Consider the following 18782-nt stretch of genomic DNA (forward strand, 5'->3'; position numbering starts at 1 on the left):
ATTAATATCAACATACATTGATGACGAAAAGTTAAAACATTGGAAGTAAATTACGAAGTGTCAGCTGGCAACACTGCACGGAAAGCATAAGCTGTCACAAATTGCCGTGAGCTCGGCAAAATGAACCCTAAAACTAATAGAAATAAGTGTCGGAATGCGACAGAGACCGTGCCAACAAGCGACGTTCGTGTGCGTATCATTCGTGACGTCACGCGGCCGCGGACTCAATGAACCTGTAAATAAACGAAACCAGTATATATTCTTAGTTTTTTATAGCAAAAGGTGACAAACGAGTGACTTGATGTTACTAAAAATGGTTATTGTGAGAAAACTATAAATGATAATTTTTATGTAGGTTATATATTTAGCCTACGTAAGCGCTGAAAGCAAAAATGTCCCTAATTTTTTGCAACGTATTTTGAAGCTAAACTCAAAATCTACTAATCTTCTAGTTATTTTAAAAAAATTATCAAAAAAATGGGACCCATCTGCAAGTGTAGTACTTACGATTAAAATAATTTTTATCAAAATCGGACCACCAGGGGCGGAGTTTCGCGGTAACATGTGTAAAAAAAAAAACAGTCGAATTGATAACCTCCTTCTTTTTGAAGTCGGCTAAAAATAGCAAAATGACCTCTGTCCTTAGACATCTACATCAAATTTAAAGGTTGCATATGCATTTCTACCCTTTATAGACAAAAGGATTGATAGTATTTTTTATCATTGATTTGCGTCTTCTCGCAATCATTTCGCAAGATGGCCGCCTCTACAAAATGGTGGGTGACATTACTACCATTCCTTCAATGTGTATCAAACGATAGACCATTTGACTAGTCGCTTTACTAATATTACAAATGCGAATATTTATATGGATGGATGGATGTTTGAAGGTATCTTCGTAACGTTCAACGGATCTTGATGAAATTTTGCATAGATATCAAACTGTCTGGAAGAATACTTATTAAGTTTTTTTTAATTCCGCGCGGAGGAGTCGCGGGCGACAGCTAGTACACTATTTAAAGGAATTAAGTTAAAAATAGTATTTAATAATTCTTGTTCCTACCTGATGTTCAGTTTATCATAAAGTCTTCTGGTAATTCACTGGGTAGTTGTATCATCTTTGTCGTCTGTTCAAATAAAATAGGCTTTTAATTATAATTCGCCACTAAGTGAGTCGCTTAGTTTAGCTTTAAAATGAGAAATGTACACTAAGGGGGTTAAATAAACATTATACTTTCATCATCTCATATCAAAACTGTTGATAATATTTTCAAATAAAGCAATCTACACCGTTTCTTTTAAAAGTCGTGAACATGTAGTTTACGTGAAATCAAAATGTCTCCAAATAGATTTTTCTAATGAACGCGATGCCAACGACCCGGTGAAGATAAACAGGTGCACGCCAACGCAAACACAACGATAAAAAATGTCGTCGACTAAATTAATTTCCTTCAAAATAATTCCTTTTTTTTTTTCTTTCATATAATAATTTAACACTTTGTTGACTGGTCACAAGTTAACTCGTGATGCGTTTTTTTACACATCACTGTTGTCTCTGTTGGTGAGCATACAGTGCTATTGTTAGTAAGTATAACACAAACTGTTTCTCTCGCTTCTAACACCCGTCAAATTTTTTGTTTGTTTGCTCCAAAACTACTGAATCAATTTGAATTTTTTTTGCACCGTTATGAAGTTACACATCTCTGGTTGACATAGACAATTTATATATATAAAAGAAAGTCGTGTTAGTTACACTATTTATAACTCAAGAACGGCTGAATTGATTTAGCTGAAAATTGATGGGGAGGTAGCTTAGAACTAGGAGACGGACATAGGAACTTTTTTTATCTTGTGTGCACTTTTTATTCCGCGCGGACGGAGTCGCGGGTAAAAGTTAGTTAAATATAATTAAAAAATCTAGTAATAAAATTTATTACTAGATTTTTTTTTTAATTCTGCTGACAAGCATTTCTTGCATTCGAGGAAATGCTTGTCGGAAATAAATAAAGAGAAAAGATTTGATTGATCCGAATAAATTAAGATTCTATAACTTATAATACCAATAGTTTCTTACGTAGATTATCGTAAGCCGTATTTTTTCGATTTAACCACTATTTTTTTTTTTTTCAAAATAAACCTGATAAAAAATCAAATACTTATATTTGTATATAAAACAAGGGGGGCGTTAGTGAGCTGTCATAATTTGACTTATGACGGTTTAGAAAACCTAGTTATAAACTGTAGTTTTTCTTGTTTTTTTTTTTTTCATAGCATTTTCTATTTCTCAGTCTTTCTATCTCTCACTTATTTAACTATACATATGTTTGTTTGTACGTCACCTTCTGTGGGGGTTGCTGCGGGGGTTGCTGCGGGGGTTGCTGTCGGGGTGGTGCGGGCTCAACGCACAGTAAACGCGGCTTGTCCTCATCATCAGCTGCACCAGCAGCTCCTCCACTACCTCCCAGTGACATCTGTGCAAGCGCACTCAGCACACTGTCCATATTGATTGCAGGCGCACTGTCACCTTCACCCTATAATACATCGGATTTTAAGAAATTTTAAACTGTAAATAGATAGCAATTTCATTTATTTTATTTTATATAGCATTATGTTTTAATTTGGTACTTAGAAAACATGTAATATATATAAGAAACTAGCGTAAGAATGTTATGATTATAATAAAGAACCCTAAAGTCTCTGGCTTAAAACACGCCAGGGGGAGAACGAGAGGGCGGCATGGCGCCGCCCCAAAAAAAATAAAAAATTCGGATTTATAAATAAACACACATAGAAACGTGTACCACGGGTATGCACCACGATGTGTATTTTTTCTATTTTATTACCTAGATTTTTAAAAATAACTTACTTTTTGAGGAACCGGTTTAAAGAAATGCAAGTAGCAGAATCCACGGAAGCCCTGAAAATGACATTTCAAAGGTTTTATTCTAGTTTTGGTGATAAATAAATAAAGATGATAGAAGAGAAGCAAGTGTACCTTCCACACCATGATCTGCGGCTTGACTCCGCGCTCAGACAGCGCCTGTTTCAGATCCCGCACACGCGTTGTTGGACTGATGTTAGATATCTAGACAAATTAATACATAGATTTTACACAAGTTCACAAATAAGTAACAGTCCGAGCAGAGCATCGAACCTAGTTACTACTTAGTTAAAACCTAGTTAGTTTTATGCTAAGCGCCATCTGCGCCCGGCCACCTCAAACAAGATGAAAGTAAAAAAAAAAAAAACAAATTCGGAAGAAAAATCCATAAAAAGATATAATAGCTAAATGAAAACATTATGCGCAGTGCATTCGTCGCAGCATCGACGCGTTGTTTACGCGGAATGACCGCGGCGTTCACCCGTCGTGAATTCCGCGTGGTACCATTTTTTTATTTTAAACGGTGGCAAACGAGAAAACGATCATCTGAATTCGCCGAAATAGAGAGACGACCATTGCTCATAGACATTCGCAAATGCAAATGCGTCTTTTATCAACGAAGAAGGGGACGCACAGAAAGAGGATATTTCCCCTTCCTATGCGTCCCCTCTTTCGCCAAATCCACTTCTTCTCATCCTTTCCTAATGAGAAAAAGATTTGAAGGGGAAGAGAACTAAAATAAGACTTCCAGTACCACACTCATCAGACTGTACTTGGAATGACTTCCACTTGACGCCAGTCTTCTGTGTGGTGGTGGTATTTCACCTGTCGAGCTGATGCTGTAGCTGTATGACAGTTACCTTGACAGAGAATTCAATGTCAGGTCTAGGTCTGCGCGGGCGACGCGGCTTCTCACTGTCCTTGCCCTCTTTGCCGTCTTTAGACTTGGTGCTGTGACGGCGGCGAGCAGCTCGCCGAGCTTTGCCGGTCTTTGCTTCCTCACCCTCGGTGGTGTTGCCACCCTACAGGTATATCACATAAAAACCCATAAGATTTAACACATATAAATTTTACAACGCAAAATACAAAAAAAAAATACATTACAATACAAATACAAAAAAAATTGAATATTTTCTCTAAAATATTATAAAAATCATATCCGTCAATCTTATCCTACTAAATCTAAAAAATCCTATTATAAATGCAAAAGTTTAGATGGATGGATGGATGTTTGTTAAAAATTATCTCCAGAATGGCTGTATGTATGACGATGAATTTTGTTATAGACGTAGAACACAGTCTGGAAAAACACATAGGCTACTTATAATTCCGGAAATGTATACGGTTCCCGTAGGATACCTTTGATTCACATATTTACTCGATAAATCTACAACAGTTCAACATATTTTTAATTGAAATTTGGGACATCTATATAACATAGTCTCTAAATCGCTAATCACGTTAATCATAGTATTATTATATGCGAATGTTTAAATGGATGGTTTTTTGGTTGTATGTTTGTTTGAAGGTATCTCCTGAAAGGTTCAACAGATCTTAATGAAATTTGGCATAAATGTAGAACATAGTCTGGAAGAAAACATAGGCTATTAATTAACGTTTTAATACTTTTTATCTTGTTTATTGAATAAGTTTACCTCGCCCTCGCTGTGACTCTTGCTGGAGCGAGTACGACGACGTGGACGACGTGGCCGGCCCTGACTGCGCTCCTCCACATCTGTGTCCACTTCCTTCAGCGTACACGAGCGACCCGCACTGCACATACACAACTCATCTAACACCATGTCAAACACAACCCAATATACCCATTATCCATGTCAAGGTCACATCAAGGTCAAGGTCATGTGCTGCACAGTGCCTTCCCCCCACATTCCTTTGTATCCCACTACACATTACATTGTATTCTGAGCAGACAACACATATGAAAAATACTATATTAAAGGGACGGATGAACAGAGAGTACATGTGGTGAAAATGTTAAGATGGATATGTGGAGTAACAAGAGTGGATAAAAGACGAAATGAGTATATTAGAAGAAGTCTGAAAGTAGCAATGGTAGTAGAAAAATTGAGAAGTAAAAGGTTAGCGTGGTATGGGCATGTTATGAAGAGGGAAGAATCGCATGTAGCAAGGAGAATGTTAAGTATGAGTGTGGAAGTACACCGGTAGAGGTAAACCTAGAGATAAATGGATTGCGTGAAAGGTGACATGATCAAGAAGGGGGTGACAATGGAGATGACGACAGACTATACAAAAAACTCACAGCATTTCAATTTCTCTGAGCTGTCCAAGTATGGGCATTAGTTCCAGACGTCTGTTAGACAGCAAGTGCCACAAAATGCCCGTCGGCCGCTGGCTCATGCGCTGTGTTTCTATCACCTGTACAACATCTTAATATATTTACACGCCACAGTTGTAAACTTCTGGAAATCTGTGGATATAACGTGGAATCCACGCGTTGATTACGAGTATATGCCGCGCGACCGCTGAATGAGCGAAATAGTGCTAGAATGGGGAAAGCGAAGTTAAGTTTCGCTGTTTTTTTTGCATTTTTAGTACATCAAATTGTATTGTTAAATAACCAATAACCTTCCTTATTATTATAGCTAGAAAATACAAAAATAATGAATGAAATTCAACACTTAGTTTCAGAGATTATCAAATACAAACAAATTCAATAATAAAGCTATATAGTTACCTGTGTTGGCGTGACAATAAGATCAATGGGCACATCATGAGGACCAAACAACTCAGCTGGAAGTGTGTCAAATACCTACAATAAAACATATTTATTATTCTAGCTTGTAGAGTCTATAAATTAGAATCGAAATAATGAAAATCTTAAATCTAAATAAATAAAATGATCACCTGACAATCATGAACAGTGGTCGCCACCAATGTGTTTGGCTTGATGGCTTTCATGTGCATCATGAGACCAAACTCCAAATCGCCGTAACCTGGTGATACGACACAGAAATATACTTCTTACTTTATATTATAAATGCGAAAGTTTAGATAGATAGATGTTTGTTAGAAAGTATCACCGTAACGGCTCAAGGGATTTTGATGAAATTTGCCACAGATGTAGAATAGTCTAGAACAGTGTTTCCCAAAGTGGGCGATAATGCCCCCTTGGGGGCGTTTGAAACCTAGGAGGGAGCGATAAGGGGCCCAAAAAATGGGGGGCATTGAAATTAATTAAAGTAATGAAATTGTGGTTTGTAAGTTTTAGGGCTAAATAAAAATTAGGGGCGCTCTGAAATATAATTGATTTTCAAAGGGGGCGGTGAAAGAAATAAATTTGACAATCACTGGCCTAGAAGAACACATAGGTTTCTTAATAGGTATTTAATACCTCGCGAACGGAGTCGCAGGCAGCTAGACATAAATAAATACATAGATAATAGTGTTAGTTACCTCTCCCTTTACCAATACGGTAACCCTCCTTGGAGACAGCCACGGAGCCCATTACCACCAAGTCCAAAGTCACAGTGTCTTCAATACCTAAACAAATATTAGACCGAAAGAATTTTGACAACAATATATTGCCATCCCTCTTATTTCTATTAACACGTTAATAATAAAAAATTCTGATTGTTTATGATTTAACGTAGCTGTGCTTTAAACTGTCCCGTAAAAAATATATTTGTGTTTTGTAATGAAGTCTGTATTTTGATACTTTCCCAGCTTACTATTATGTTGTCTGTCAACTGTTTTGATACTTGTACAAGCTTCCAGATAAGTTATGAAATTTGAACAATCTTAATACTTTTGTAAGCTACAATTTACTTTGTCTGAAAAATCTTTTTAATGGTGCAAATTCTGTTCAAATAGTTTTGATGTTTGCGCTATCTTACCTATGGGCTGACCGTAGACCTCCATGCCGTTACGTGACACGGCCTTACGGTACGCCGCGTTGCCGGGTTCACCTTCCGGAAGTACGATCCTGTTGAGGAAGCCCGTCTGCAGCCGTGGGACGGGAACGTATAGAGTCTTTTGCTGCTCCAGACACATCACTCTGTGGATAAATGCCTTTACGTACTAGTTGTTCTCCACTTCTTGGCATTCACCATTTACTGTTTAATGACTTATTTCTTAAGTTAGGATCGTCAATTTTATCTAAAAATACTAAGTTTTTTAATGTATTGCAAATCGCAATTTCATTTCAAAAATATATTCAAGTATCAAACATTGTTTGTCGCGACTGTTCGACTTTACCTACTTATCAAATCAGTGGGCAGAACGTAAGTCTCCAAATTAGGGATGCGGCCTTTACTTTGGCACCTTACGAGGAAAATACAACACTATTTACGGCTACCGAAGGTTGTTATTCGATTGTTTGAATTCATTTATTGTGACACAATCCTCAGGGACTAGACAGTGCCGACTAAAATAAACCTATTCTAATATTGTAGAACTAAAGGTAACTTCTAACTGTAATGGATGAACTACTGAACTTTCTAACTAAAAATGTATTCCTAATAGAGCGTCTTGTTTTTTTTCTATTAACACTTGAAAAAAAATTGTCATCACTAACTGTTGTTTGATGAAGAAGAAGAAAGAATTCCTTAGAAACAGTTCTTCATACTAAACCTACTCTAAGGAACTCCCAAAGTAAATTGGTAAATATTTTGTTGCCGGCATAACTTAAGCTGTATTTAAATTATTAAATAAAATTAATTACAAACGCGTGCACTTGCGTAACATTAAGGTTATCAATACATAAGTAATCATATAAATATAATGTTTTATAATATTGCCATATAAATAGAAATTACACAGTTGTTTTAGTTTTTATTTATATTATAAATACTGCTCATGCAATAAAAGGAGAGCTGTCTTACGACGTCACAAACGAGATCCCACTTACTAAAAATTTACGAAGTAGTTACTAAGAGTCTAGTTTCGTTTCGTGCATCTTTATATAAATTTCTTAGTGTTTTTAATTTAAGGCAATGAGACATAGAAAGCAGTAAACGTATTGTAGCGGTTGGATTAAACTGAAGAAAAAACAATATGCTTCAGCTAACACGCTTAGATATAACGCGATATACGGTATTATATAATTGTTATAAACGTAATTCTTACTAACGCGTAGGTTGTCCTAATTTTAAATCTTAACTTAGAAACTCTTTTCTAAAACTACAAAATACTAAATGTCGCCTGCGACTCCCTCCGCGCGGAATTAAAAAAAAACAATTAGTAGCCTATGTGTTCTTCCAGTCTATGTTCTACATCTATGCCAAATTTCAGCGAGGTCCGTTGAGCCATTCTGGAGATACCTTGTAACAAACATCCATCCATCCATCCATCTGAACATTCGCATTTATGATATTAGTAAGCTAAGTAAATAGTAACATAGTTGTAGGTCTCGTAAAAGTACATATTTCTTATTTTTATCTCTATTTATGTGGTTTTATTTTAATTAAAGAGAAAATCATATTAGTAGTTAATTTATTTAAAATTCACTAAACTAGCCCTATTCATTCTTCCAATTAACCAAATTGATGGAAAAAGGACTTAATTAAATACTTCAGTAATTGTAAATTATTCACACGATTTATTTTCCTATTGTTATAATCAAAATTATACTTATCTATACAAATATTATAAATAGAAAAGATCTGATTGTTTATTTGTTTGCTTTAAATATGTTTCTAAACTACTAAACCCATTTGAAAAATTCTTTCACTGTTCGGAAGCTACTCTATCCCCACATGACATAGGCTATTTTTATTACAGGATTTTAATTCCGCGCTGATTAAGTCGTGGGCAACTGCTAGTTCTATTATAATAGAATAGATCAATTTTCAGTAGCAATGCAGTGAACATAGCGTGCTACACCGACCCGCGTTGTGAAAATACCGTCTAATTTCTTGGCCAATGCACTTCCTTTATATTATAACTTTAATACGTATACTACATAAGGCATGTTAATAAAAACAAATGACAAATATCAAGTTTTATAAAAAAAAATATATTTATTAATACATATTATAAATGGATTAACTATGAAAATAAAAAACTCGGAAAAATTAGAAAAACCAGAACCTTTCATTTCATAGTAACTAGATGTTTAAAAAAATGCGTATGTATCTCCGGTGAATAATACGAGTTCGATGTATGAAATTGAAATTCTAAGAAAAATCTACACTTAAAATAGACAGTTAATAAATAACTTACCTGACGGGCTCCTGTGGTTTATCCGGATTCACTTTTACAGTGTTGGCATTCTTGAAAACGTCCAGTTCAGCCAACCTCGCTGCTGCCTCGGGTGCTCCCTTGAAGTTAGGGATCCGATTGAAGACGGGGCGGGGGAACATCGCCAGACCATTGTTCTCCAAGTGACGCCATACTTTGATCCGGAAAGATTGCTTCGTCACCTCTTCGGGAACTACTGCCGGAACTGGAATTAATAAATATGATAGTTTATTGCATTAAATGTATACGCCCATAGCCAAATGCTTGCAACCGAACCCATTTAATTTTCAAGCTGGTGGCCTAATTTTAGTCCATGTTCCTACACCATCCTTTTCTTATAAGAAAATAATGGGAAGGGAAAGTGGATTTGGCAGTGGAGAGAACGCATAGGAAGAGGAATTATTTTAAAATATATTCGCGAAAAACATTAGGTAAAAATTATAAGAGGTTTTATACAAAGTAAACATTAAAAATAGTACAGATGAGGTCATTAAATTAATCTATTCGTCAGATATTATAATGAGCCACAGCTCTAAAGGTGAATTTATTGCAAAGTAATCGGCGCACACGCATCTCAAGGCGATAAAAGCCACTATCAGTGAAAACGCACCTTAAAGCCGTGACATTATAACATTGCAGTTCAAAACATAGATAAGAACAAATATGTAGTGACTGTATGTTAAAGATTTCTACGCAACACTACGTAGGTGTAATTAAAAAATATTCGCAACATCCGTAGGAAGTAATTCTTATAAGACATTCCTGTATCGCTAATTTCAACTCTATTTTGTATAGCATAAGAGCTTTAGTTGTTTGATATATGATTACAGTCAATGTGAGGTATTCAACGTGTTATATTCAATTTACTACGCGTAACTATTGCATTTATCGCATACCACTCAATGCATACAAAATTGTAATTAAATCGCGATTTATGTATTTAATTTTCACTGCAAATTAGGGTAGGTAATTTTACATGCATGCAAATATTTTGCATTAGTACTCCTGACAAATTATCATCATGTTGGTATAAATTTTATATAGTACCAATATTAAAAAAAAAAATTAACTCTCAGCATACTCGTTATATAAGGGAATAATTTACAATACCAATATTAAAGTATCGAAGTAAAAAAGGATAAATTACATTTATGTGAACAGATAATTATTTCAGAAAATTCAATAATATGTACTTCATAAAGAGGAGCATTGCCTCATTACACTAAGAATTTAAAAAAAAAACTTGAAGCGTTAGTATCAAGGTCGCGTACAGTAATTCAACACTTGTTCATATATGCACAGGTGACTACATAATGTTAGCGCAGAACCACAATAAAACGTGACAAAATACATGACACCTGTATGAGAACATATTTGTTATCTCTGTTATATTCAAAGAGAATGTTAGGGATGGAAATATGATTGTACTAGAAACTCAACCTACAAGAAATATATAAAATTACCAGTGCGTTACCACCTTTATAGTTTGAAAAATGTTTCTTAACATTAATCTAGTCATAATAATAAATAATAAAGCTTTATTGATTTTTTACAATTTATAAGTTTTACATAGGTATTCTATGAACATAAAACATTTAATTTTAGATATCGTATATGTGCCATTATTAAACATAAAGTTAACTGTGACTAAACATTATGCTAAATATAAAATATGCACTAACTTCATCATTACAAAAAACCTTTAGTAATGAACATTTTTAAATATAAAGTTTCTAGTTTATTTTTTATTGTAAGGACCACCTCATGTGGTTATAGCCTCCTACAATAGCTAGTTAAATAACTAAGTAAGAGTGAATTAAAAGGTCAAGTTTCATCAAGTTGTTCATCATCATACTTATATCAATACTAACTTTTATAAAAAAAGCCTCCCCGAGTTTTTAATTCCAATCGAAATTTAAAAACTAACTTAAAGTAGACTATGCATTATTTTACAAAGTAATCTATGTCTGTGTCAAATATCAAATGGATCCATTTTGCCGTTTTTAAGTTAATTAACAAACATCTATCAATCTAAACTTTCACACTTATTATTTTAGAAAGATTGCAAGATATGAAAACCGAGCATTAACAATAGCAATAACTATTCCACTATCTTGAAAAGTTGACCCTAAACAGTACCTTTTAGTGAGGGTAATCCAAGAAATCTGCAATCTATCGGAATATAGCATATTTTGTAATTAGTCATATTTCATATTATAAGATTCTACAATGTTACTACAACATTATCAGCAAATATATTAAAGTATATGTATGTTACTACAACATTATCAGCAAATATATTAATTTCTATGTATTAATTTCTATCTTCTACATGTTGATAATTAAATTTCTATTTTACTTGGTTACTAGTGATAGTAAATATTTATTGTTTATCACTGTTACATAATGTATATGTACATTATTAGTTGTAGACATGAACCATGTTGAAAAGATTGTAGTAGAGTGTGGATGAATACTATAAACCATAATATTTTTATGTAAAGCTTAAGTAAAAGATCTAGAAGTTGTGTATGAATGTTTAGGGTAGATATATTTTTTAAATTTAATGTGTTACAAAAGTAAACCATCAATATACAATCCATAAACCTGTAATATAAACTACAAGAAATATAAACTAAATTAATATAAGCTACAAACTAAATATTATTGGATAACAATATTTAGTTTAGTCTCTAGATTGTCACACGAGTTGTTAGGGGGTCACTAAGGAAGCAAAATAAAAAAGAAGCAAATGCAACAATAAGCAGCTGTTTATGTACCCTCTCATCATCATCATATCATACATCTCTGATCTTTAATTGAGATTTAAATGAGATAAAATAATTGAGTATGATACTAATACTGTCCAATTTATAATGAATATATATATATTTTTTGTAAGCCTGCGAATCTAGAAAAGAGAACGGCACCGACGTAATTCAGCCTAATAAATCAGTTGCATTTTTATAATAGTGGGTAGAAATGTGGAATGTGAGTCATGTTTCACACTCCAATTAAGATGCCCACTTTATCAATAATTATAAGCGAAGAAACCACCCAAATACTACTGAACCGATGCACGAAACACTAAACGCAAGTAAAATTACTACCGCGCTATACTAGATTCTAAATACATTTATTTGTGTACGCCTTGCGAAATATTCGCTGTTCTCAATGTTTTCTTTTCTAATCGAGGGTATATGTAAAAAAAGTTGTCTAAATGCTTTTTGAGCGCTTTAATAAGTAATTAAACCAATAAAATAGCATCTAACAATGAATATTTCCACCTTATTACAAAGGAAAAGTGTATACAAGACATTGAAATATTGACAACAAATATGAAACTTACTGTTTTCTACCGGCGCCGCTGTCTCTTCTCCGTTCTGCATCTTAATATTTTTCGCAATCGGGAGGATGTTGGTGTATATCCGGCGATATTTAAAGGGAAATCATCAAAATTAAATGGAAAATCAAATCCTTTTGCCGGACAGAACCGTCACACACAAAAATAGAACGCGAATAAAAAACAATTGCAACCAACTTCGCGGCTTCAGTCAGATTGCAGTGGTACCAACCATCAAAGTAAAAAGCTGCGTTTTGATTTCACAATATATTCTAACTTGAATGCAAAATATTATTTTATTGTTATTAAAAAGAAAATGTATTCTATATCTATTTAAATTAATTAATATTTAAATTAATATACATAATTATAAAATTATCTATTATATCTATTTAAATTAATATTTGATTTATAATTCGGACCATAAAAATCTGTTAATGTTTATTAATTATAACTAACCTGGCGAGAAGTTCCAAGCCAGGTTTATAATTTATTTTTAATGTTGTTTTATTTTGTAAGTCATAAATTCAGTTAGCTGTTGGTGGAGATATGAACACAATGACTATACATATTTCAATATAGTCAGTGTGATTTCGTGTCGAACTAATCTCATAACACACAAAATTACGTCGAGATCAAATACAAAATGTTTGGAGTGAGTGCCAATCTAACTAAATTTAAATTGGATGTCATTTAAACAGCAAGAGATTTGATTTGAATCCAATATAGGATTTTGTATAATTTTGGGATGTAGTTTTCTCATAGAAGAACATATTGTTTTATTTAAATAGTAAAAAACAAGGCAAATAAAATTTTATTCAAATAAATATAAAATACAATAAGTGTATAACCAATTCTTAATTACGATCTTAAATACATATTAGCGTATAGTCTGCGACATATGTAGTGGTGTCAACATTAACTCGAAGGCAGCATCTTTTAGATTTGCCCCTCGGAGATTTGCTTCATGAAGATCACTGCCCGATAAATCACAGCACTGAAAATTATAACAAAAATTCTGTTATAAATCAAGATATTTTTGATTTAAATAAATAAAACTTTACTACTTCAAAAACGTCTTGTGTTAAATTAGGAAATTATTAGGTAAAAATTCAGCAGCAGATTTGATGTTTTGAGTAACAAAAACCTGTAAAGATAATCATCTCATATTTATCAATGATATTAAGAGGGATAGTGATCTATTTTTGTAAAAGTGTTTTGAAAGTAGATATCAAAGGTGACTTGTTATTTAGTAGTGTTAATTTTTTTTAATAAAATACCTCCAAATCAGCACCCGCCAATACAGCGGTTCTGAGATCACAGTTTTGAAGGTTGGCATTTTTTAGTGTTGCCACTCTTAAATTTACACCAGCCATGTTACTTCCTTCTAAATTTGCACCTGAAAATAACAATAATGATACAACACACTTATACAATTCTAAAAAAATAATATAATTTCAAATTCATAGTCTTACTAAAGCACTTAGTCATTAAGTGTCCTCCCTTAGTGTAGGTTTTGTCTGAGAAATCTATACTTAAGGTTTGTTTAAGTAAGCATTAAGAAACTGTCAGTGTGGCATTAGTAAATTTACCTTTTAGGTTAACTCCTTCTAACACAGCCCGCGACCCAGCAGGATCTTCCATATTACAACCTCTTAAGATTGCACCTGAAATTTAAAAAAAAAATCCTCATCAGTACAACTCATCCTCACTGAGGGGCTCGGAGCGTACCCTAAATTAGGAGTGACTAGGACATAGTCAGCGAGTTTATTAAAAAAGGCTTTAGAAAATTATTTGTAACATCAAGATCTGAAAGGATAGTGAAGTGAATTATTTTATTTAAAAATCAAAAGAAAAAATTAAAATAAATATACCTTCCATATGGGCGCATAATGCCTTTACGCCTAAAAGTTGTGTACCCTCAAGATTGGCATGAGACAAGTCAGCACGCTCCAAGCAACAGTGCGATAAGTTCGCTCCACTCAAGTTACACCCGGACAGACATGCATACTAGAAATGTTATATTTATATGTATATAGTGTGTACACTGTTCAAAAAGTCTGTACACTTAATTAATTTATTGGTGGTGAATGAAGTGCTTTGTATTTATTACAATAAGTAGGTTTTATTTAAGTAATTATTAAATGAGTGATTATTGGTTTCTAAGAATAAAATCCCTGTATATTTTGCTATTGTCAAAAGTAGTTACAGGGATGATTATATGTTTAAATAGGGATTTTGGTCTCGGAAACCAACAATGAGTGCGGGAGTTAAGTTTGTTTTCATGGCTTGATAGAAATATGTGTTTGTGTGTCATCAGCTCAGGGATTGGAGCCAAATCTAATTAGGGGTGACTAAGGTCAACTACAGCCCTGTTAGGTTGATTAACTTCACACATATATTTGAATTTCTTCACTGAGATTTGCTGTTTGCATCACAATGTTTACCTTCATTGTAAGAATGTAGATAAATTTACATATTAAATTTGTAAATGGAAAACCATAGGATATATATCCAAATTTGATCCCACATGTACTAATATAGATTTAAGTCCAATTTGATCAAGCACTTAACAATTACACCACCAACTCTCTTTTTGTGATTAGATCTAGATTCGAACCTTTAATTGATTTAATAAAAATAACTAGAAAACCTTAGATTAAATTTAAATCTATAATTTTCCCTAAACTATCATCCAAAAAGAAAACCTTCTTTACAAGATCTGCTTTTTTAAGTCTTATTTTCTCTAGTCTTAGATAAATAACAAACCTTAAAATTAATGTATCTTAAATCCAGTCTGCTTAGATCAGCTCCTGCCAAGTTAACACCTTGGTACCTTAACTCGGAAGTTGTAGGTGTCAATATAATTGACCGTACAACATCCTTCCGTGTTAGACAATGATTACTGGAACTGTTTGATGTAGACTCTTCTATCAACTGATTTAAATGTGGTATCATGGAATCAATACCTGAAAAGTTTATTGTTATCCATGTTATTGAAATATGTATATTAAAAAAATAAGTATTTTTATTTTATAATATCCTGCCTAGGATGTTGTCTTCTTTCCGCAGAGAATGAGAGAATGCTGTAAGTGTGCCATCAGTAGAAAGTTACTCAGTTTAGGTATATAATGTTATCCATATTATATACACATTTATGTAAAATGATGATCACAATCAAAAATTAGTAATGAAAAATTATAAACAGCAATAAACTTTAGTAACATAAAAGACTTAATTGACTCCATATTCTACTTACTATAACATATTAAATTCAAGTACCATAAAATACTGCTTCTTCCAGTACTCCTTTAGGGTTAATATGTTTATCTAATATAACATCACCGTGTCTCAAATAATTAAGTATTGGCTCAAAATAATCCGGGCTTCTGTCTATTAAAAACGCGCCTGTAGAATCTGTGGCACTTGGATTCATCAAATATACATTATTATCATCAGCGAACATACGAGCAAGCATAGATAAAGGTTCTTTAGCTAGAAGTGTTCCTCTAGACGTTGTAAAATGTCTTCCACCAACATTAAGCGTTATCCAATCGGACACTATGCGTTCACTGTCAATACTTGATTGACTAAAATAACCTAAATTAGTAACAGTCTCGCACGATTCAGACGAGTTTGTATCTAAAGAAAGGTACAGTTTCTCCTCATCTCTTATTACCCTTAGGTCTACAATCTCACAACCATTTGACGAGTATAATTTTAAGTTTTCCTTCCCGATATTGAAATGCAAGGATATCTGCGATTTGAACGTTTCGATCGAATCTTCCACAGCCATAAGTTTTCCATCATCTTCACATTTGTTTTTATAAACATATACACGTCGCATTACGATTGTAAGGAATATAAATTTATGATCAAATAGACTATTGACGGAATGATGAGATGAAGGCAATAATAAAACATTTGATATTTGACATTTTTTTGACATTTGACATTTCATATTTGACGTTTCAACAATCGGCAAAAGCAATCAGAACCTACAGCTTACTCTGGACGCTCCACTAAATTTCCTTTAAAAAAAAATCTTGTTTATTGTTTAGGAAACTAAAGTGTTTATCTTTATAGCTCTAAAAATATTGCAAATTACATTTATGAATTTTCTTTGACTTAACTGTTTAAGTACGCTAAGTAAGTAAGTAAGCTAGTTTTACTTATTTATTTTCTATTAGTGTTTAGTATAATCATTTACACATTTAGTAGGGTTCATGTAAAATTCCTTAGCAAGAAACACAGTTTAGAAAACATTAAACGTACAAAGCTTAAGTTTTAATATTAAAAATATAATTGACTTTGTTTGAATTAAATTATTTATAACCTACTTTTGTTAGCACTATAATATAATGTTACCTGTGTTGTATCACTTTATTTTTGGCAATATTTATTTACTAGCTGTTGCCCACGACTCCGTCCACGCGGAATTTATCATACTAAATATCTATACTACTACTACTACTATATATCATATTATTAAAATGTTTGTTTGAACGTATCTCCAGAATAGCTCCACAGATATTGATGAAACTTGACATAGATGTAGAACATAGTCTGAAGTACACATAGGCTATTTTAGTTTTTACTGGCTGTCTGTGCGGAATTTAAAAAAAAACTTAATAATTAGTATGTCTTCTTACATACTATGTTCTAAATTCGTGCCAAATTTACATCCATCCATTTAAACTTTCGCATATAGAATATTAGTATGATTTAATTACGTACTGAAATATGTAAGTAGTAAACTACGTCGTATGTATTTGTAAAAGGCTTTGTAGGTGGTGTAACTTACTAGGTACAGTACTCTGTATATTTATAAAACCTCTAATACACACACAACATTTGGTTATTGTGCGCTAGGGTCCAATTCCAATTAGTCGGTCCGCAGTAAAAGGTTTTTATTACAAACGGGCTCGGCAGGTTATACTGGCAGTACGCAAAATGATTTTTTATGACTATTTGCAGCTTTTAGCACGAAGGTTTTAATGTTCTTATATTCCAATATGGTGCAAATATCGCCTATTCCTATTTCCTACCATAGTGTAACCAACATTAGAAGAACAATCGAAGTTATCATGGCAAACTATTTTATCACCAATTTCACAATTTTACTAACTAAATAATAAAACATTCGGATAAGTATTCCATTGCTGGTTAGATTATAAACTAACTATAAACATTTAACATGAATTGTGTCTATTGTAATAACAGTCGTAAACCGTTCAATACCTTGCATCGTACAAAATGTGACTGCAGATGGCCCTCGTAAAATTGTTACCCTCTGATCTATCTGATAAATGTTTAATTTAAATGTTATTGACATAGTTTCCGAGAATATTTCACTATATATCTAATATATAAAATTCTCGTGTCACAGTTTTCGTCACCGTACTCCTCCGAAACGGCTTGACCGATTCTCAAAAAATTTTGTGAGCATATTCAGTAGGTCTGAGAATCGGCCAACATCTATTTTTCATTTTTTTTTAACTGCGCGGGCGGAGTCGCGGGCGACAGCTAGTTTACACATAAAATTACAACTTATATGATGCTTTTTACACAAAGTTATTTTTTTTTTCAATAGACATCTGCAAAAAGTTTAAAATGCTCAGCTCTAATTCACAAAAGAGATGATAAATAGATAAAAGGACTTAACTTAACTTATCTAACTTCCGAATAAATTTCCGGGTTTCTACTGCAGAATTTAATTTCTTTCACGTACAACGAAAGAAATTACACTACCTTTTTTATGAAACTTTTGTGATTGAATACGGTAAGTACGTGTGTTAATGATTTTTATTGTTGAATATTTTTAAATTAAATGCCCTTGATAAAAATAATTATGCCCTTGTTACGAATGTAAAATATGAATCAACATTTTAAAAATAAATGCCAACGTAAAAAATTGTCACAACTGTACTTTTACGAGGAGAATATAGTGTTCCATAATGTTTGGAGCAATTCCCTTTAATTTAACGAAAAGATCAAAGAGAACCGAGCGATAATTTATTGTTCAATTTGTGAATCATGAAAATTATTCGGAACACATACTTAATCTGTGGAAACGTCGAATGAATCAAAAGTATTATTGAAATACATTATAATAATTTTAAAAACTTACTAAAATAAAACAAACAACCTTTTATTTAGCTCTTGTTAGAAAGAACTAAAAATTTAATTAGTCGTATAAATAAGCCCAAACTAGATGAGGTTGTATGATGTCAATTCGAAGTTCCTATCTTTCCTCAGATCAGCACCATGCCGTTATAATATTGCAGTGTCACGCGATATACACATGTATGCAAAATTTCAGCTCAATCAGTAACCAGG

At 33.0% G+C, this 18782-nt stretch overlaps 2 protein-coding genes across 2 annotated transcripts; both read right to left on the minus strand.

The window, feature by feature from the left end:
- Nucleotides 1-2297: 2297 nt before the first annotated feature.
- Nucleotides 2298-12644, minus strand: LOC106720478 (methenyltetrahydrofolate synthase domain-containing protein). The gene is made up of 12 exons (XM_045684013.1): nt 12450-12644; nt 9083-9305; nt 6757-6917; nt 6317-6403; nt 5768-5856; nt 5598-5672; nt 5163-5278; nt 4537-4654; nt 3742-3903; nt 2996-3085; nt 2867-2917; nt 2298-2531 (listed from the first exon to the last, which is right to left on the minus strand). Exons 1-12 carry the CDS (start codon nt 12487-12489, stop codon nt 2313-2315), a joined length of 1431 nt encoding a protein of 476 aa, XP_045539969.1. The 5' UTR covers nt 12490-12644; the 3' UTR covers nt 2298-2312.
- Nucleotides 12645-13291: 647 nt separating this feature from the next.
- LOC106720493 (BTB/POZ domain-containing protein KCTD9) lies at nt 13292-16366 on the minus strand. The gene is made up of 6 exons (XM_014515209.2): nt 15726-16366; nt 15213-15412; nt 14318-14453; nt 14036-14110; nt 13724-13842; nt 13292-13440 (listed from the first exon to the last, which is right to left on the minus strand). The coding sequence occupies exons 1-6, from the start codon at nt 16288-16290 to the stop codon at nt 13324-13326; spliced, it is 1212 nt and encodes a 403-aa protein (XP_014370695.2). The 5' UTR covers nt 16291-16366; the 3' UTR covers nt 13292-13323.
- Nucleotides 16367-18782: the final 2416 nt, after the last annotated feature.

This window comes from Papilio machaon, chromosome 24, assembly GCF_912999745.1.
Source record: "Papilio machaon chromosome 24, ilPapMach1.1, whole genome shotgun sequence".
In the NCBI taxonomy this organism is placed as follows: domain Eukaryota; kingdom Metazoa; phylum Arthropoda; class Insecta; order Lepidoptera; family Papilionidae; genus Papilio; species Papilio machaon.